We start from the raw sequence: 22,972 nt of genomic DNA, 5'->3' as shown, positions 1-22,972 counted from the left end.
AAAATTTTTAAATTCGTTCTAAATGATGGAGGGTATTTAAAGTTCTGCCCGGCCGACCTAACAGCTTTTTTTATTTGTTTTGTGTAAATATCATTTTTATAGCCTAAGCCATATGGCTAGAAAGGGTACATATTATTTGATACGACCAAAACATGCCTCATCGAAATAACGTTTTTAGACCCTAGAGCTCTTTCGACCAAATCCATTTGAAGACATTTGGAGTTGATCTAGTGGTGTCCGTCCCTCCGTGTGTCTGTCAGACTCTCGAAGATAGTATCCGATTTGGTACATTGTAATATTATTATCAACTATTACAATTCACTCCTTCTGGCACCTCCCCCACGAAATTTTCAAAGGAAATATTATACTGCAAGAAAGACAAAGGATAATCCGATTTGGCTCCAAATTTGGAAATCTTTATATTTGCATCAGTGCTATGTCAGCTGCGAAAATTGACAAATAGGTCCACTCCATCAAGTACCACCCCCACAAAGGGTGAAGATTTTGAATTACAATAAATCTTATAAAATGTGATGTAAGAGTTTGATTGTCTTCAAATTACAAACATCACAATATTTTTATTAATCCAAGGTCTGATGTAAAAATGTGATATATCGGTCCGATCCTTCTGGTACCTCCTCCACAAAGGGTCAACGTCTCATTAAACGTCTCATCATAAGACGATAGATTAACATCCGATTCCATTTAGACTTGGCATTTCTCAATATGTCCGTCAACACAAGATCTGTTATAAAGATGGTAGAGATCGCACTATACCTTCTGATACCTCCCACAGAAAGGGCAAAATTTCAGAAAGGACAAAACGATCATAAAATCCGAAGAGCATCCAGTTCTCTTCATATTTCACACATCCCACTATCTCTACTAACACTAGATCTGATGTGAAGTTGGAATATATCGGCCCACTCCTGGTACCTGCCCCACCATGTACCCCATTATAAAATTTAGTACAATTATAGTACGCATATCCAAAACCTTCTCTAAGACACCAACAGTGACATCCACATAAAATTTCAGGATTTCTGCTCTATTCCTTAACCCAATTACAAATTTTGTACTATTTAGTATTTATCGTACAATTATTTCCGATACCACCTTCATATGTCCAGGCTACACATTCGCAGCGATCCTAATACGAAATTTTTGTTATGAAGCACAAATTGTTCACCAAATACCAAATTGTACTAAATATTGACTATTATTAACTTATCGTGCCCTTCTAGTATATATTTCCCAAACAACCACTTTATCACCAATCTACCACCAACAAGGAATCCAATAAAAATTTCAATCATCCGTTCGGCCTAAGCCAAACTGTTCTAAATTTAGTACCATATAGTACATTTCGTACACTTAGTACATATTTCCAAACCAACGTTTATATAGCAAACTTAGTTCCCAACCTTGATTCTCGTACCAAAGTTTAAGGTTTTAGCTTTATTCTTTCACATTAAAGAGACCTCTTGATAAATTTTAATTTCGAAATCCCAAAACCCTTTTGTACATCAATCTGTACGTCCATTTTTCAGAATTCCAGCTTAACCGGCTCACCATAATTCCAAATTGGACCAAAGTTGGTACCATTTAGTACACATAAGTTCAAATATTTGTAACAACCTGTATCACACAACCCAATACAAATCTTATTTCCCAATACCAAATGCAGGCCAAAATGTTGTCGTGCCCGAGGCTTTAATACACCCTACAGAATATTTTCGCGATAATATTCGGCATTTATTCTGATGCCATGGTCGATTAATACTAGCGGAGAGCGACCATCGGCTGTTATGACGGCCCACACCATCACCATGGCCGGCACTTGAATTCTGGTGGCCAACCAAAGGTGCACATTTTCAGCTAACCTCTTTGGCAAGTAAACACGATCATTTTGTTTGTTTACAAACTGCTGGGCAACGAATGTTTTCTCTTTGGAGAAAACCAAATTCGGCAGTTCACCACATTCGGCCAAGCGAAGCAACTCTTTGGCTCTTCTGAATCTATTTTCTTACTGTTGCGGTGTAAGTTTTTGGACTTTTTTGAATTTTCAATGGCTTTACCCCGAGCTCATTTTTCAATATTTGCCGAATGGAATATTGCGATATGTTCAGCTCACGAGCCATTTTTCGGCCACTGTGACGCGGGTTTCGATCAAGTCGCTTCTTTACTTTTCGAACCATTTCTGCTGATGTTGCTGTTTTCTTCCGTCCACTTCCTTAACACCGGGCTACGCTACCAATACCACGGTAACGAGTGATGGTATGAGACACAAAAGTTTTATTCACATTTAAATGCTGGAGTGCTCTAACAATAGCCACTTGTGGTTTTCCAGCCAAATATAAAGAAATCGCACTATCACGCTTGAATTCCAAAAACGAATAACTTTTTTTCTGGAAAATAATCACCAAAATGCTTTTGTACGCTTGTAAACAATATAATGAGCTATCACTGGAATAATTTTAATAGCTGTCGGACGAGTGGCTTAGAAATGATAGCAGTCTGAAGTTGTTTGCAGTTTTTTCATCTCACCCAGTATATATTGAATTTACAATCGATCCAAACTTTCTTTATCCGTCTTACATTTCCAACCAGATTTTCTCTTGTTTGGTTTTCAACGTTCTTTTTTCGGCAGTCTTATCAATGTAAACGTGTCAGTGACGATTTTCTGTTTTGTTTTGGTTTTGATTGCATTTTGCTTCATGCTGCCAAGACATGACTTATTGTAACTCTCTTCTCTTTTTTTTTTTTTTTTGGTCACCTGTATTGATGTTTCAGTTTCTGTTTGCTTCTGTTGATGTGAACAGTTGACATGCCGCTGACGTATTGATGGTGGCGGTGGTGAGTCTGTCCAATTGAGCGCATTTTCTAGGTGAAGGATTTGAAAAATTTGAAAACCGTACACGCACCGACTGTGTAATTAAACACACGTCATATGCGATTAAAACAAATCACTGAACACCGTGAATGTTGGCTGGTATCTGACTGCTGTTGTACGTGCATGGCAGATTGTCCGGGTAGATGCGTGTATGTTGCGTGGGCGAGAGAGAGTACTACGAAGTTTTATTTTGGACTACAGTGGGTGACAAAGAGTGGTACAAGTCATAAAAATTCTAATCCGATATATACGGAATTTTACTTAAATTTTGGAACCGAGAAATAATAAAATAATTCATTTGGTGATTTACTTAGAGGTTTCATAGAGGAAACAATCCCACCTACCTAATAAAAAACATAAAACAGTTATATTTTCCAAAATAAATATTACAGTCTCCAAAAATTTCCTAGTTTTTTGGTGCGAAGGCATGTGGCGTTGTTGGAAATTCGTATTGAAAAGACACGAAAAGTACTAAAATGCACGAAAAATTTAATACTTTGTATTGACATACGGAATGATCTAGAATTCTGAAATTGGGAATGGGAGCCACTAATGGAGTCCGGAATAGATGTAGCAAAGGTTTTGTATGGAAATTCGAACTTTAAGGTTAAAAAAGTTCTGATATGTTACGAAACTTTGAAAATTGTACCATTAGAGCTAAAAAATTGAACTTTGGTATGAGAATCAATGTTGGATAATAAGTTGGACATATAAGGGTGGTTTTGGAAATGTGAACTAAGTTTGCGAACTGTCATTTATTACCATTAAGTAAATTCGGAACAGTTTGGTTTAGGATGAATGGATGATGCTTGAATTTTGAAATTTTCTATTGAGGTCTTGGTTGATGGTAGGATTTTGATAAAGAGGTAGTCTTGGAAATGTACAAAATTTTATATTCTTTATTTGATATTTGGATGAGATAAAATTGATTATTGATTAGATTACTGATGGTATCTGTGTCTTAGAGATTTGGCGGTGATTGTGAAAATCGTCCTTTACAGGGTGAGATGAAAAAACTGCAATCAACTTCAGACTGCTGTCATTTCTATGCCACTCGTTCGACAGCTGTTAAAATTATCTCAGTGACAGCTCATTATATTGTGTGATTTCTTTATATTTGGCTGGAAAACCACAAGTGGCTATCGTTAGAGCACTCCAGCAATGTATATAAATCTATTGTGTCTCGTACCATCGCTTGTTACCGTGTTACTGGTAGTGTAGCCCGACGTCAAGGCAATGGACGGAAGAAAACAGCAACATAAGCAGAAATGGTTCGAAAAGTAAAGCAGCGACTTGATCGAAACCCGCATCACTGTGGCCGAAAAATGGCTCGTGAGCTGAACATGTCGCAATATTCCATTCGACCGTCCCCGATGAGAAAACGTTCGTTGTCCAGCAAAATGATCGTGTTTACTTGCCAAAGAGGTCAGCTGAAAATGTGCAACTTCGGTTGGCCACCAGAACTCAAGAGCTGGCCATGGTGATGGCGTGGACCGCCATAACAGCCGTTGGTCGCTCCCCGCTCGTATTAATCGACCGTCATCGCATCCAGCACGCTCCACCCAAGAATGGTTACAAAAAGAGGTTCCTCGCTTCATTTCCAGCGCAGAATGGTCACCAAAATCTCTGGGTACCAATCCATTGGACTATTGTGTCTGGAGTATTTTGGAAAGCAAGGTTGGCACTAAAAATAACGAAGTGTCGAAGCAAGCGCTTCGCCGGGAATGGGCCAAAATACCGCAGAGCAACATTGTGGCAGCGTGTGACGGTTTCAATGGACGTTTGATGGCCATAATTCGTGCCAAAGGTGACCAATTCGAAAAATCTCTCAAGCGCTTCGCCGGGAATGGGCCGAAATACCGCAGAGCAAACATTGTGGCAGCGTGTGACGGTTTCAATGAGCGATTGATGGCCATAATTCGTGCCAAAGGTGACCAATTCGAAAAATCTAAACTTATTCTAAAATTTTATACTATTTCCGACATTTTTTGCTTTCATTCAATAAAATTTTAAAAAATTGTAAAAATTATGGCTTTTGACTTTGTTGCAGTTTGTAACTCTGAACCTAACCCTGTATGTAACTCTAAAATTTTATATTGAGTTTTCTAGGATTTAATTATTGAATGCCCTCCACCATTTGGTACATATTTAACAATTTTCAAAAGAAAATCCGTTGAAAATTCTGTTAAAATCTTAAAAATACCAAATGTAGACGTATATTAGGGTTTATACGACGACGTGGACCTGTATAGGCAACTTTTGTCACCAGCTATTACAATATTCAAATGCGAGACTTGACAAAAAATCTGTTTATAATGTAGCTAAAATCATCAAATTACCGAATATAGGGAGGTACCATGGGTGTTATAAAACGTGGACCTGCACAGACAATTTTCTGTCATAGGCTGTAGTATCCATTACGAATTTCAAATGCGAAATTTGAAACAATTCCGGTAAATAATGTCGCTAAAATCATCAAAACACCGAATATAGGGAGGTACCGTTATATGGGGGCTATACGAAGAGGTGTACCTGCATAGACAATGTTCTGTCATAGGCTTTGGTATTCATTATGAAAATCAAATACCAAATTTGAAATGGTTCCATTAAATAATGTCGCTAAAATCATCAATATCCAATACCCAATATCGAGGAGTACAGTTATATGGGGCCTATACGAAGACGTGGATCCACATGGCCCATTTTCTGTTTTATGCTGTAGTATTTGTTACGAACTGTAAATACCAAATTTTAAACAATTCCGGTAAATTATGTCACTAAAATCATAAAAATGTCGTATATCGGTAGGTACCGTTATTTGGGGGCTATACGAAAACGTGGACCTACATGACCCATTTTGTGTTTTAGGCTGTAGTATCTATTACGAACTTTAAATAATAATTTTGAAACAATTCCGACAAATAATGTCGCTAAATTCATCAAAATACCGTATATCGGGAGGTACCGTTATATGAGAGCTATACGAAGACGTGTACCTACATGGCACATTTTCAATAGCAAAAGTCCTGTAAACATAATACACATTTGAGTAAAATTTTATTAACCTACTTCATTTCGTTCGAAAGATAGATTTCCACAAACAGACAGACGGATAGACGGACGGATACTTAGTGGGGTCTAAAATGTATTTGTCGAGGTGTTACAAACGGAATGACAAACTTAATATACCCTCCATACTATGGTGGAGGGTATAAAAATGTATTTTAATTGCAATTAAGATGCTTCGAATTACATATCGAAGTCTCAAATTACAAAATGAAATAATATGAATTACAACAAAAATGTTTCGAACTACCTGTGAAAATAAATATTAAGAAAATTATTATTTATGGGTATTCCAAACATGAGTTCACTTGTTGACCTCACTGTATACCGGCTGTGTAGTACACAGAGCCAAGAAACTTTTTTTTAGTTTTTTTTTCCTTTAACTTGGCTTCTGTCGTAATGATTTTGTTTGGCGCGAATTTTTGCAAAAGTCAATAAAACTTGAAGAAAGAAAAACAAAAAAACCTTTGTTTTTGTCTGTTGCTACTGGCCTATGTTTACACCCGCATAAGCTCGTCACATAGTACGTGAGGCCTTGAAAATTTCAATACAAAAATAACAACACAACTACTTAACAAAAAAAAGTAAATAAAACAAAAAAAAAAAAAGATTTTTAATCGTTTGTTTTTTTTTTTCTTCTTTTTATTTCAGTTGAAAAAAATAGTAATAACAAAGAATTGACAGAAATCATACAATAACAACAACAACAACAAAAAGTCAGACAAAATGTTGAAATCATTTAAAATTTACACCTGCACAAACGGTTCGCTGGGCCTTCATCTGAGTCGGGCACCCTGGGATCCCTATCCGTGGGTGAGCAGCATTCAAAAGGATTCGAACTCATACAAGGCTGGTCTACGCATCGGCGATTGTCTGCTCGAGCTAAACGGCAACGATGTTCTGGGCCTGAAAATCTCCGAGATTGCAGCGCTCTTAAAAAATCATTGGCTGAACGAAAGCAGTAATCATGTCAGCGTTGTAATATGGCGTAAGAAAGCCAAAGATAACTCTGACACCGAAGAAGACGACGACGAAGATGAGGAAAACAATGCGGTAAGTATGATGTGTGAGTGTGTTTCGGTGTTATGGCATATTGTGTGTCTGGGTCATTAATGTAGTTGGCGTGTATGACGTTTGTAATTCTTCGCCATTGTCTTTGCCGTGTGTCTGTGTGTGTGTGTTTCTTGGGAAATGTTTTCCGTCTTTTGAGAATTATGAAGGTATATTGTTATGTAGGTAGCTTATGCAAAGGTAGCAGCGCAATGTGTGACAATTGCAATTAAAAGTCAGCATTCCGATATCCATGTGGTGAAATGCATGAGGATTTTTATTGGAATGACTTTAATGAATGAATATAAACCTTATAAGAAAGAATACAATATTTCAGTTGTTCTACGCGACCCTTTGTGGGTGAGGTACCAGAAGGAGTGGGCCGAAATATCCCATCTTCACAGCAGATCATTCCTTAGTAGAAATAATCTTTGTAGCAGATATCTTGCTGATGGAAATATTGAGATGTTGCAAGTCTGAATGAAATCATTCGATTCCATTTACATTTTATGAGCTTCATGGTTATTCAAAATGTTGACCCGATGTGCGGGAAGTACAAGAAGGGGTGCGCCGATATATTCCATTTTAACAACAGATCTTGTGTTATTAGAAATAATGGGATGTGTGAAGTATGTAGAGAACCGAATGCTTATTTCGGATATTATAATCGTTTTGGTTATTCGAAACTTTGACCTTTTGTGTGGGAGGTACCCGAAGGAATGGTCTAATCTCCACCATCTTTATAACAGATGTTGCGTTGATGGAAATATTGAGATATGCCATGTCTGATTTGAATCGGATGTTAATTTCGCGTTTTATGACCTTTATGGATATCCAAAATTTTGACCGGACCGGAAGAAGTTAACCGATGTATTCCACCTTTACACCAGACGTCGGTTTAATAAAAATACATCTCATTTAATAAGAGTTATAACTACTCAGACTTTTGACCCTTTTGTGGGAGAGGTACTTGATGGAGAAAACCGATATTGTCTATTTTCTCACCTGACTTAGCAATGAAATATTTTCTTTAAAGATTTCGACATTTTGTGGGGTGTAACAGAAGTAGTGGACCGATATTGCCCATCTCCGAACTTAATCTAAGTTTGGTAATATTTTTGCGATGTATAAAGTTTTGACCAAATCGTACACTCCCTTCGAGAGTTATCGTACGCACCAGCCATTCAGACATATGGACGGACGTGCATCTCTAAATCGACTCTAAATGTCCTGAAACGGGTACAAAGAAACCTAGGATCTAAGACCGTTATTTCGATGCGACACGTTTTGGCCGTATCAAATAATATCTACCCTCTGTTGCGATAGCTGAGGGTACAAAGTAAAGTAAAGTATTGGTTCAAGGACATTCAGGGAATATTTTAAAAATATTTTTAAGGGCATAAATATGTATTTTTTTAAGGAACATTTTGGTCGAGAAATCTCATAGCCATACATGTGGATCATTTAAAAAAAATTTTTCCAAGGGAGTAAAATCAACATTTATTATTGTATGGATCTGAGAGTCCCAAAACCTTGATTTTTTGAGAAATATTTTTTTAAGAACCCTCTTGAATTTTTTAAAGAATATTTTTTCAAGAACTCTCATAGCCATAATCGCGGAATTTTTTAAAAAATATTTTTCCAAAAACCCTCGTTGCCATAAACGTGGATTTTTTCAAGAACTCTCATAGCTGCAAACGTGGATTTTTTAAAAATATTTTTCAAGAACTCTCATAGCCATAAACGTGGATTTCTTAAAAATATTTTTCAAGAACTCTCATAGCCATACACGTGGATTTCTTAAAAATATTTTTCAAGAACTCTCATAGCCATACACGTGGATTTTTTCAAGAACCCTCATAGCTGTAAACGTGGATTTTTTAAAAAATATTTTTCAAGAATCTCATAGCTGTAAACGTGGATTTTTTAAAAATATTTTTCAAGAATCTCATAGCTGTAAACGTGGATTTTTTAAAAATATTTTTCAAGAATCTCATAGCTGTAAACGTGGAATTTTTAAAAATATTTTTCAAGAATCTCATAGCTGTAAACGTGGATTTTTTAAAAATATTTTTCAAGAATCTCATAGCTGTAAACGTGGATTTTTTAAAAATATTTTTCAAGAATCTCATAGCTGTAAACGTGGATTTTTTAAAAATATTTTTCAAGAATCTCATAGCTGTAAACGTGGATTTTTAAAAATATTTTTCAAGAATCTCATAGCTGTAAACGTGGATTTTTTAAAAATATTTTTCAAGAATCTCATAGCTGTAAACGTGGATTTTTTAAAAATATTTTTCAAGAATCTCATAGCTGTAAACGTGGATTTTTTAAAAATATTTTTCAAGAATCTCATAGCTGTAAACGTGGATTTTTTAAAAATATTTTTCAAGAATCTCATAGCTGTAAACGTGGATTTTTTAAAAATATTTTTCAAGAATCTCATAGCTGTAAACGTGGATTTTTTAAAAATATTTTTCAAGAATCTCATAGCTGTAAACGTGGATTTTTTAAAAATATTTTTCAAGAATCTCATAGCTGTAAACGTGGATTTTTTAAAAATATTTTTCAAGAATCTCATAGCTGTAAACGTGGATTTTTTAAAAATATTTTTCAAGAATCTCATAGCTGTAAACGTGGATTTTTTAAAAATATTTTTCAAGAATCTCATAGCTGTAAACGTGGATTTTTTAAAAATATTTTTCAAGAATCTCATAGCTGTAAACGTGGATTTTTTAAAAATATTTTTCAAGAATCTCATAGCTGTAAACGTGGATTTTTTAAAAATATTTTTCAAGAATCTCATAGCTGTAAACGTGGATTTTTTAAAAATATTTTTCAAGAATCTCATAGCTGTAAACGTGGATTTTTTAAAAATATTTTTCAAGAATCTCATAGCTGTAAACGTGGATTTTTTAAAAATATTTTTCAAGAATCTCATAGCTGTAAACGTGGATTTTTTAAAAATATTTTTCAAGAATCTCATAGCTGTAAACGTGGATTTTTTAAAAATATTTTTCAAGAATCTCATAGCTGTAAACGTGGATTTTTTAAAAATATTTTTCAAGAATCTCATAGCTGTAAACGTGGATTTTTTAAAAATATTTTTCAAGAATCTCATAGCTGTAAACGTGGATTTTTTAAAAATATTTTTCAAGAATCTCATAGCTGTAAACGTGGATTTTTAAAAATATTTTTCAAGAATCTCATAGCTGTAAACGTGGATTTTTTAAAAATATTTTTCAAGAATCTCATAGCTGTAAACGTGGATTTTTTAAAAATATTTTTCAAGAATCTCATAGCTGTAAACGTGGATTTTTTAAAAATATTTTTCAAGAATCTCATAGCCATATACGTGGATTTTTTAAAAAATATTTTTCCAAAAAACTTCATAGCCATAAACGTGGATTTTTTAAAAAATATTTTTCCAAAAAACTTCATAGCCATAAACGTAGATTTTTTAAAAAATGTTTTTCCAAAAAACCTCATGGCCATAAACGTGGATTTTTTAAAAAATGTTTTTCCAAAAAACCTCATGGCCATAAACGTGGATTTTTTAAAAAATATTTTTCCAACAAACCTCATAGCCATAAACGTGGATTTTTAAAAAGTATTTTTCCAAAAAACCCCAAAGCCATAAACGTGGATTTTTAAAAAGTATTTTTCCAAAAAACCCCAAAGCCATAAACGTGGATTTTTAAAAGACTATTTTTCCGAAAAACCTCATAGCCATAAACGTGGATTTTTAAAAAACTATTTTTCCGAAAAACCTCATAGCCATAAACGTGGATTTTTTTCAAAATAATATTTTTTCAGGAACTCTCATAGCCATAAACGTGGATTTTTTCAAAATAATATTTTTTTCAAAACCTATCATAGCCGTAAACATGAACTTTAAAAAAAACTGGATTTTCTTAAAATATTTTTTCCAAAAACCCTGATAGCCATAAACTTGGATTTTTAAGTAATATTTTTTCATGAGAATTTATAGCCATAAACGCGGATTTTTTAAAAAATATTTTATTACGAACCCTCATAGCCATAAACGTAGATTTTTTAAAAAATGTTTTTCCAAAAAACCTCATGGCCATAAACGTGGATTTTTTAAAAAATGTTTTTCCAAAAAACCTCATGGACATAAACGATGATTTTATAAAAAATATTAAAACCATAATAGCCATAAAGGTGGTTGTTTTAAGAAATATATGTTCTATTATATCTATTTATAAAGAATATTATTTCAAGAACCATACCTCATGGCCATAAACATGGATTTTTTAAGGATAGCCAATTTTCTCCTGCAAAATAAAGTCGGTGATAGCTTTAGAGCTTCCATGTTAAAACTAATTCTTAATATTTTAGTTCCGATAATCTCTCCTTAGAAAATAGTACAGTTTTCTTACCCTTCCCTCTTTTCCCCTCAGTTCATAAGTCTATGAAATAATTTTTGCTCACAAAAAAACGTCTTGTGGCAAAAATCCATATTCCGCTAATTGCCTCTAAAATATATCTCAAGTACAAAGGTAAATATCAAAATACATTTTGTCTCCGGATTTGGTTACCATGCAATTGCCGTCACATCTTCAAAAGTACTCTATTGTTTATATTATCACATTTGTTGTTGATGTTGTTGTTGCGGTTTCAGTGAAGTGTTAAATATGTTTATGCCCATGTACAGATATCAACACACAGAAGTACTACATGGTTTTTGTAAGTGTGTGCGTGTATGGGTCTCTGTTTTTGTTTGTTGTCGTTTTTTTTTGTTCACTTTTGTTTTTATTAATTATACTCTATGCGCTATCACACTACTATCATCATTGTTATTTAAATGTGGGTCATTGTTAAGTGTTGACTCGGCATGTTTTGCTGAAAATTGGCCAATTATTAAATAAACAAATATATGCAGGCATGCATGTAAATATGTAAGTATGTACTACGTGCATAAATATGACTATTTATGAGTTTGCAAAGGAAATTAAGTGACACATTGTGGGCAACCGAAATTATTACAAGGTTAAGAGTGAAAAGGGAAATAATGTGGGAGAAAACAATAGAAATTGTGATAAATTATTTGAAGTTGTTGAAATGATTTAAAAATAATGGAAAAGTATTAATGATGGATGGGTAGAAAGTGGTAAGTTCGGTCGGGCCGAACTTTAAATAAATTTTGGATCGAATTTGGAAATTTTCAAAAAATAAAATCTTTAAAAAATTCTGTTAAAATTTTAAAAATACTGAATGCAGCCGTTATATTGGGGTTCGACATTTGTTTTAGGCATTGTTTGTCATACGACATTACCATATTCAAATTCGAAACTTGAAATAAACGGTGAATAATGTAGCTAAAATCATCAAAATATCGTATATAGGGAGGTACCGTTATATCGGAGCTGTGCGAAGACCTGGACTTGCATCGACTATTTTCTGTCACAGGCTGTAGCATCCATTACGAACTTCAAATACCAAATTTGAAACAATTCCGGTGAATAATGTCGGAAAAATCATAAAAATACCGAATATCGGGAGGTACCGTTATATGGGGGCTATATGAAGACGTGGAGAGGCACAGATAATTTTCTGTCTTAGGCTGTAGTATCCATTTCGAATTTTAAATACCAAATTTGAAACAATTCCGGTGAATATTGTCGCTAAAATCATCAAAATACGGAATATCGGGAGGTACCTTTAAATGGGGGCTATATGAAAACGTGGACCTGCATGGCTCATATACGAACTTAACCTGCCTACTGGAAGAATAAACATGTGCGCAAAATTTTGGCCTTCCATCTCAATTCGTTCGAAAAATAGCGTAATTGCAACAGACAGACGGACAGACAGAGAGATGGACAGACAGAGAGACGGACAGACAGACGGACATCGCTAAATCGACTTAGAATTTTACGCTGATCAAGAATATACATACTTTGTTGGGTCTGACATGAGTATTTGGAGGAGTTACAAACGGAATGACAAAGCTAATATACCCTCCATATTATGGTGGAGGGACGATTGATGGAAGTTCGGTGGAAGGGGGTATTTACTAAAAAAGGATTTTTAGGCCTTATATCTAACGAGAACCTGTAGAGAGTCTTAAATCTACAGTTCGTTGTGTTTTAATGGGAAAAGATTGGACGGACTTCTACCTCTAAAAACATTGGATGGGCTTCTTTATCCAGAAGACTTGTATGTGTTTTTTCCCTGTGGAAGACCTATAAAAGCTCTGCTTTGAAATATACGTTTAAAGCCTTGTCTCCATTGAAAACAAGGAAGATCTTTGGAGACCTTCTATACAAACAGGGTGAGATAAAAAAACTGCAACAAAGTCAAACCGCCATAATTTTTACATTTTTTTTTAATTTTATTGAACGAAAGCAAAACATGTCGGAAATAGTATCAAATTTTAGAATAAGTATAGATTTGTTGGAATTGGTCACCTTTGGCACTAATTATGACCTTCAAAACTGCCCGAATGTTGCTCTGCGGTATTTTGGCCCATTCCTGGCGAAACGCTTGCTTTTTAGTGCCAACCTTATTTTCCAAAATACTCCAGGCACAATAGTTCAACGATTGGTATCCGGAGATTTTGGTGGCCATTGTGCGCTGGAAATGAAGCGAGGAACCTTATTTTATAACCATTCTTGGGTAACGCGTGCTGAGTCCTGTTGGAATGTTCAAGGTCCTCGAAATATACATTTAAGACCCTACAAAATATATGTACATATTGATCTGTGTCTATTTAGCGATGTCCGTCCGTCTGCCTGTGTGTTCGTCTGTAGAAATCACTCTAGCTTCCGCACAAATAGAAGTAGGTTGATAAAATTTTACTCAGATGTGTGTTTGGTCTGCAGGACTTTTGGTACTGAAAGTAAGATATATAGGTCCACATGTTGGTATAGCCCCCAGACAACGGTCCTCCCTATATTCTGTATTTTGGTGATTGTAGCGACTTTGTTCATCGGAATTTTTTCAAATTTCGTAATGATAGTTCGTAATGGGTACTACAATCTATGACAGGAAACTGTCTGCGGAGGTCCAGGTCTTCTATATAACGGTACCTCCCAATATTCGGCATTTTGGTTTTAGCGGGAAATTTGTATTTGAAGTTCGTAATTGGTACAAGAGCCTGTGGCAGAAAATAAATATACCTCCCGATATTCTGGATTTTGAAAATTTTAGCAACATTATTCACTGGAATTGTTTTAAATTTCTTATGAGCAGTTCGTAATGGATACTTCAGCCGGTGACAGAAAATTGCCCATGTAGGTCGAGGTCTTCTTATAGCTTCCATATCAACTTTTTCAACTTTTTTTAAATTTTCCTATTCTTTCCAAATAATGGATGGTATTCAAGGTTCGACCCTTCCGAACTTACTGCTTTTGTTACTAGTTTGCTATGTAAACTTTTAAGACGCCGGTAAACGTGTCTTCTATTTTAAGCTCTACTTTAATTTCTGTAGTTATTTTTTGTTTTGCACATTGTGTTATTATTTTAATTCCACAAAATCGTAAATAATTTATATTAATGTTTAATTTTTATGGTCATAGCAGAATTTTTAATTCGCAAATATTAAAAATCCATGTTCAACTACTTAAACTTTGTTTTAAAGCTGTAATCCATGCTCATCGACCCAAATGTCCTTAAATGAATTAATAAATTCATTACCTTCATGAGCAGACCTTGTTGGCTGTTCGAACCAACCAGCACCAATCTCGGCACACAACAAAAACAATAACAATAAATGAACAATGAGCTTGTTTTACCTTCAAATTTCCATTACAGCCTCAATTTAGGTCAATTAAATTGTAATGATTCTCATGATGATGCTGCCGATGCCGATGTTGATGATGATGATGCATTTTGACGTTGTGTGTTCTCTGGTATGCATATATCTATATTATAACAATAATTTTCCCTTTACCCCTGTCATTGGGTCTGGGGGCCAACCCCCTCCCTCCTTTGAGCTAATTTAATATTAAATTTGTGAAAATTTTATATTGAATTTTGCCGCCCATCTCATTTATGCACCACCCTGCAAATCTATGTCAATGGTAATGTTCTTTCTACCTGTCAGAGTTTTCTGTTCGTTCCTCGTTGTTGTTTATCGATAGTGTTCAATACGGACTAAAAGTGTTTTGACATTTTGTTGTCTCGTCATTTTTAAGATTTTTGGTTTGAAAAGGATTTCTCCCACTCTCCCATAGACAGGGGATAGGGGCAGGAAGTCAGGCAGCATATGTATCAAGCAATATACCCATATTGCTGTCGTCTCGCTTGTCTTTTACGTTGGGTTATTGATATAAAGTCTTTAAGGATTTACTTGAATTACATTTATGCAAGTTTAATAAATAATATTTACTTCGGTTGGAAATCATGTGGGAACCGGGTGGGAGAAGGTAAGGGGGAGAAAAAGAGAGTGAGTGAGGAAATAATAGACAAACATAATTGAATTAATGTCATATTTTGCAGCTAATCATGGGAATATTCTGATTGATGTGGCCACATATGGGAAAATAGTAAATTAATTCAATGGAATAACTTATTTTTGAATAATTATGTATATTACATTATTGTTATTTTATATTTTCTCATTGTTGTTATTGTTTGCTTGAACAGCCCTCAATTGGGGAATTATGAAAATGAGCCGAAATCCATTTGAATCAATTTGGAAAATGCCAATCATAATGAGTTGGGGGGCAATGGGTGGGGGAAGGTATGTGACATATGGGATGTCAGATGAGCCTGAAATGAATTGGTCTAGTAATTAGTTATGCAAGCATAAAAACTGTTTTCCATAACGAAAATAAAAAGAAAAATTAAATTTTTTAATAATAAGTGAAAACAAGTAAAAAAGCTGTAAGTTAGGCCGGGTCGAACTTTCAATACCCACCATTTGGAACAAATTTGGAAATTTTCAAAAAATAAAATCCTTAAAAAAATTCTGTTAACATTTTAAAAATCCCGAATATAGCCGTTATATTGGGGTCTATACGACATGGACCTACAGATGCATTGTCTGTCATAAGCCATTACCATATTCAAGTTCGAAACTTGAAATGAACGTATATAGGGAGGTACCGTTATATCGGAGCTGTGCGAAGACCTGGACCAGCATAAGCAATTTTCTGTCACAGGTTGTAACATTCATTACGAACTTCAAATACGACATCTCAAACAATTTCGGTGGGTATTGTACCTAAAACCGTCAAAATACCGAATATAGGGAGGTACTGATATATGGGGCCTATACGAAGTCCTTGACCTGCATAGACAATTTTCTGTCACAGACTGTAGTTCCCATTACGAACTATAAACACGTAATTTGAAACAATTCTGGTGAATAATGTCGCTAAAATCATCATAATACCTAATACTGGGAGGTACCTTTATATGGGGGCTATACGAAAACTTGGACCCACACAGGCAATTTTCTGTCTTAGGCTGAAGTATCCATTTCAAACTTCAAATGATAACTTTGAAACAATTCCGGTGAAATATGGCTAAGATCATCAAAATGCCAAATATCGGGAGGTACCGTTATATGGGAGCTATATGAATACGTGGACCTACACGAACTTACGAACTTAACCTGCCTACTGGAAAAATAAATATGTGTGCGAAATTGTTGCTTTCTATCTCAATTCGTTCGAAAGATGGCGTGATTACAACAGACGGATAGTCGGAACAGGCCGTGTGACAGAACAGTGTTGGTAGCCCTTGACCTATCAAAGGCATTTGATACGGTCAATCATGCCACACTGTTTGAGGACGTACAGAGAACTACCCTCCGGCCAAGTTTTGAAACGTTGGATAATCAACTATATATGTGGATGCCAGTCGTACGTGGAATTCCGGAACAAGAAGTCCAAAGCCCGTAGAGTGAAACAGGGAGTTCCCCAAGGCGGGGTGATATCTCCGGAACTGTTTAACCTCTACCTTTCCGGAATTCCTCGCCCTCCAGACGGCATTGAGATCGTAACGTATGCGGATGACTGTACGATCATGGCGTCGGGTCCAGTGGTCGATGACATATGCGAAAGGTTGAACCCCTATCTCGCGGAGCTTGCCGCATACTTCCACGCGAGGAATATGAAAATATCCGCCACGAAATCAACGACCACACTCTTTACCACATGGTCTGCGGAGATGAGAACACAGCTGAATGTTCAGGTCGAGGGGAATCTAATACCGACCACGAACTACCCCAAGATTCTTGGGGTAACGTTCGACAGCATGTTCAAGTCGTCCGCGCAAGCCACAGCTATCTGCGACAAGATGAAAATTAGGAACAAGGTCCTCAAGGCGCTAGCCGGCAGCTCTTGGGGTGCGGACAAAGAAACCTTGTTGACCTCTTATAACGCGATAGGTCGGTCTGTGGTCAACTATGCGGCTCCAGTGTGGTCTGCGAATACTAGTGCTACGCAGTGGAAGAATATCCAGACCTGCCAGAACGCTGCCCTGAGAACTGCGACATGGTGCCTCCTCATGACACCAGTGGACCATCTACATGAGGAGGCGAAAGTCCTTCCCTTACGTCAGCATAATCATATGCTTTCGTTGCAGTACCTGCTTGGGTGTTACCGTGAGAGTCATCCCAACCATCATATGGTGGATAACTCTCCCCCACCCAGGCGTGTCAGGAAGGACATACATGATCTAGAGAGGGAGGTCCAGCGCTACAAGAGAGAGCCTCTAGATCAAGAAGCCTATCAGGCAGGTCTGAGTGGCATTCACACCGATGCAGTCGCGGATGCTATTAGCAGTTATAAAGTGAATGCCGTCCTCGGAGTCCACCCCCCATCCATTGCAGCCGAAGAACGTCAGCTGCCTAGACAAACCAGGGTAATTCTGGCGCAATTACGTTCAGGATGGTGTAGTCGCCTCAATTCGTATTGGGCACGAATTGATGAAGATGTGCGTGACGCCTGCCCGGCGTGCGATACAGGCCCGCACAATACACTACACCTTTTTAATTGCTCAGCCAAACCTACCCAACTCACTCCAGAGGATCTCTGGCTACAGCCCGTTAAAGTAGCCGAATTTCTAAACCTGGAGCTGGAACCAGATTAGCAGAACACAAACAGACACATGTTCTACTGCTACAACAACAACAACCACGGATAGACGGACATTGCTAAATCGACATTGAATTTTATGCTGACCAATGATCTAAATGCTTTGTGGGATCTAAGATGTATGTTTCGAAGTGTTACAAACAGAATGCCAAAGTTAATATACCCTGCATAGTATGGTGGAGGGTATAAAAATGCAATCAATGAAAAACATGAGAAAAAATGTATCAGTCGCTTTTGCCGACAGATGTAAACTCTAGCCAATGTTCGAGTTTTTAAATATATTTTGACTTCTGATATGATAATTATTCATTATGAAGTAGGTTCCGTCGGATTGGACCAATATTGTCCATTTCGTATCGGACCTAAATAAATGTTATATAAATATTGCGATGTGCCAGGTTGGGACTATATTGGTTACCTTCTTCACTTTATATAAGACATTCGATAATTATTCGAAAATGTTAAAATGAGCGTGAGGTACCAGGTATACTCGACCGAAGTATTCTCAATTCATTTTCGCACCTGACCTGGCACTGACTATCTTCACACCAGACCTTGGGTTATTGAAAATATTGGGATTTGTGAAATTTTAAGACAATTGGATTCTTACATCACATTTAATAAGAGTTATAATTATTCAAAATTTTTACCCTTTAGGGGGGAGGCACTTGATGGAGTGGACCAATATTATTCATTTTTGCACCTGATCAAAGATGGAGCAAAATCTTATTATTACTTCTCTTTCTAAGCAGAAAATATTTTGTTTGTTTTTTTTTTTTTTTTTTTTTGAAATTTCGACCATTTGTGGGGGAGGTACCAGAAGGAGTGGACCGATATATTCCATCTTAACACCAGACTTTAGGTTGACTTTTGGGTTGATACACTTTAGGTTGATATTGGGATGTGTGAAATTTGAAGACAATCGGACCCTTACATCACATTTTATGACAGTTGTACTTATTCAAAATGTTGACCCTTTGTGGGGGAGGTACGTGATGAAGTGGACCGATATTGTCCATTTTCGCACCTAACCTAGCACTGATAGAAATACTACGATTCGCAAAGCTTGAGCTAAATCGGATTTTCCTTTCTCTTTCTGTGCAATAAATTATTTTCTTTGAAAATTTTGACATTTTGTGTGGGACGTACCAGAAGGAGTGGAACGATATTGTCCATCTCCGAACTCGATCTAAGTTTGATAATAATATTACGATGTACCAACATTGGATCAAATCGGATACTCCCTTCGAGAGTTAACGTGCGCACCAGCCAGACAGACGGACGGACGGACGGACGGACGGACGGACGGACGGACATCGCTAGATTGACTCCAAATGTCCTGAAAGGGATTTAGTGACATTATTCACCGGAATTGTTTCAAATTTGGTATTTGAAGTTCGAAATGGATACTACAGCCTAAGACAAAAAATTGTCTATGCTGGTCCAGGTCTCCACACAGCTCCGATATAACGGTACCTCCCTATATACGATATTTTGATGATTGCAGCGAATATTTATTTACCGAAATTGTTTAAAATTTGGTATTTGAAGTTCGCAATGGATACTACAGCGTAAGACAGAAAATTGTCTGTGCGGGTTGACGGGTTCTTATAGCCCCCATATAACGGTAACTCCCGATATTCGGCATTTTGATGATTTTAGCGACATTACTCACCTTAGTAGTTTCAAATTACGTATTTAGATTTATGCATGTTGAGGTCTTCGTATTCCCTATATATCAGTACCTCCCTATATTCGGTATTTTGACGATTTTAGATACAAGACTCACCGAAATTGTTTGAAATGTCGTATTTGAAGTTTGTAATGGATGCTGCAGGCTGTAACAGAAATGCAGGTCCTCCCTATATACGATATTTTGACGATTTTAGCTTCATTACCACCGTTTATTTTAAGTTTCGAATTTGAATATGGTAATGGCTTATGACAAAGAAAGCCTATATAGGTCCACGTCGTATAGACTCCAATACAACGGTATTTTTAAAATTTTAACAGAATTTTTTAAGGATTTTATTTCCAAATTCGTTCCAAATGGTGGAGGGTATTCAAAGTTCGGCCCGGCCGAACTTACAGCTTTTTAACTTTTTTTTATCGCCTGATCTACGATTTATCTAAATATTGTGATAAGCCGAGTTTGATTTTGTTCTGCAGAATTTTGAAACATTGTGAAGGAGCTTCCAGAAAGAGAGGGTCGATGTTGGTCATTTTCGAACTCGATCTAAATTTAGTAAAAATGTTACTATGTACCAAGTTTGGGTCAAATCATATACTTTACAGTCGTGCGCAGAGATCGACATTTTTGGCCTCATCAAATGATATTTATCTTCAGTAGCCATAAGGTTAACGATAACGGTTCGTCCGGCCGTATTTTCAGATATTTGCATTCCCAAATGCTTTGGGATGTAAAATTTCGGCCGAGCGATTTTTAGCCCTTGATTATATTTATTTTTGCACAATATTCCTATACTGGATGATATTTTGCGCAAACTATTTTAAATATTTCAAAAAAATCAATTTCAAAAAGTCATTATGTAAAAAGCTACTTAGTTAAAACTAGATATACTAATCAAATCTTTTGTCCTATTTTGTACTGTAATTAATCGCTTATTCTGTTAAAAAATAATTGCTATATTTGTTACATCATTTTCCAAAACAAAATCTTATTTTTTTCCTTCAACGCTGGCATTTCCCATTAACTGATTAGCATCAATATTGTCAAATCGTTTTAGTATGTGTATATAATTACATAATTAAACCATGTAAATACACAACAAATATCGCACATTGTCGCACATACATACATACCTTCATTTACATGTATCTGTCGAACAAAAATAAATTCTCAATTAGCATACTCAACCAAAATGTCCAACATTTTGTCCAATCCAATCACATGGTAAACGATTTCAATTAATTCCAATTTTCCATTGAATTCCATTTAAATACAATTAATTTTTCTATGCCGCACACAATTCAATTATTCTGGGCAGCCGAAGAGAGGCAGAGAGAAATAAAACAAAAACATTGTAAAAACAATCCCGAAAGCCTAGGCCAAATCTCCACTGTTATCCTACTATTTTTTTTTGCGATTTGTTATTTGGCCAGAAATAATTCAATTTCTATTCAATTTAATTTTAAGTAGCTTAGGGAGAGAATATGTTAACAATATTACAGCAGGAACTATGCACATGTGAGGGTATATGTATGTGTGTCAGTGTGGGTGTGTTTATGGTAATTTTGGTGTATTAGAGTGGATGTCTTTGGTCATGTGAGTGTTTTATTTTCTTTTGTTTTGTAAATGCGATCAAAGAGTATCACATGGTCGATCCAGCTGGACTATAAACATTTTTTTATACGCCCCAGATGCATAGTATGAAGGGTATATTAAGTATGATAGGAAGCCGAAATTTAGCATATAAGACCACTTTCTTATATAGTCCCCATATCTTAACTTTTTACCTTTAATTGTACCATCCGATCTTCGATATTTTGACGATTTTAGCCACGGAAAAGTTTCAAATTAGGTTTTAAGAGTTTGTATTGGGATTTACCTTCTGTGGCATAATATTGTCCATACAGGATGAGATAAAAAAACTGCAACCAACTTCAGTCATTTCTAAGCCACTCGTGCGACAGCTGTTAAAACTATTCCAGTGACAGCTTATTATGTTGTTTACAAGCGTACAAAAGCATTTTGGTGAGAACTTTCCAGAAAAAAATTTATTCCTGGAAAACCAAAAGTGGCTATCGTAAGAGCCCTGCAGCATTTAAATGTGAATAAATCTTTTGTGTCTCCTATCATCACGCTTGTTACCGTGATACTGGTAGCGTAGCCCGACGTCAAGGAAGTGGACGGAAGAAAACAGCAACATTAGCAGAAATGGTTCGAAAAGTAAAGAAGCGACTTGATCGAAACCTGCGTCGCAGTGACCGAAAAATGGCTCGTGAGCTGAACATATGACAATATTCCATTCGGCAAATATTAAAAAATAAGCTCGGGGTAAATCCATTGAAATTCCGAAAATTGCAATAACTTACACCGCAACAGAAAGAAAATAGACTCAAAAGAGCTAAAGAGTTGCTTCGCTTGGCCGAAAGTGGTGAACTGCCGAATTTGCGTGTGACGGTGTCATTGGCCGTTTGAAGGCCATAATTCGAGCCAAAGGTGACCAATTCGAACAAATCTAAATTTATTCTAAAATTTGATTCTATTTCCGAATTTTTTTCCTTCATTCACTTTGTTGTAGTTTTTGTTTATCTCACCCTGTATAGTTCAACATTTTTCTATAGCCTCCCATATTAAGGTATCTCTCGATATCCAATATGTTGACGTTTTTAGCCAAATTTTCTAACGGAAGTGTATAAAATTTGGTATTTAGAATTCATATTATAGACTATCTTCTGCGGCAGAACATTGCCTATATAGAGGTCCACGTTTTCCTATAGCGCCCTTATTAATGTATCTTACCATATTGCGTATTTTTATGAAATTAGGCTCAGTTTCTAGCGGTATAGCTTTAAATTCGGTATTGGTTTCTGTAGCAGAACATTGTAGGTATAGGTCCACTTTTTCCTATAGCCCCCATATAAAGCTACTTTCCGATATTCGGTATTTTGGCGATTTAAGCCGCATTTTCCAGCGGAATTACTTGAAATTCAGTTTAGGGGTTCCGTATTCAATATTTAAATAACCGAAACCAATTTTTTTTACAGAATTATTTGAATTTTTGGATTGAATATTCCTAATAACAGAAGGTATACATACCTCTCGAATATAGGAGTTTTTGGCATTTACAGACATTTTATATATGAGTTACTCTCCAAATTGTGGTGAGTATAAACAGTTCGGTCCGATAGAGTGATACAGAGATTG

The 22,972-nt window shown here is 35.9% G+C and overlaps 1 protein-coding gene across 2 annotated transcripts in view; it reads left to right on the top strand.

Annotated features, from left to right (window-relative positions):
- Nucleotides 1–6,619: 6,619 nt before the first annotated feature.
- LOC101893009 (uncharacterized) overlaps nucleotides 6,620–22,972 on the top strand; it is an 85,770-nt gene continuing 69,417 nt past the window's right edge. For both annotated transcript variants that reach the window (XM_059132137.1, XM_005180017.4), the window contains exon 1: nucleotides 6,620–7,012. In XM_059132137.1, coding sequence (XP_058988120.1) covers nucleotides 6,686–7,012 — 327 coding nt within the window. In that variant the 5' untranslated portion in view covers nucleotides 6,620–6,685. The remainder of the gene's footprint in view (nucleotides 7,013–22,972) is intronic.

This window comes from Musca domestica, unplaced genomic scaffold (assembly GCF_030504385.1).
Source record: "Musca domestica strain aabys unplaced genomic scaffold, Musca_domestica.polishedcontigs.V.1.1 1, whole genome shotgun sequence".
Classification (NCBI taxonomy): Eukaryota; Metazoa; Arthropoda; class Insecta; order Diptera; family Muscidae; genus Musca; species Musca domestica.
The sequence above is the reverse complement of the archived record's forward strand: the minus strand, read 5'-3'. Positions and strand labels throughout refer to the sequence as shown.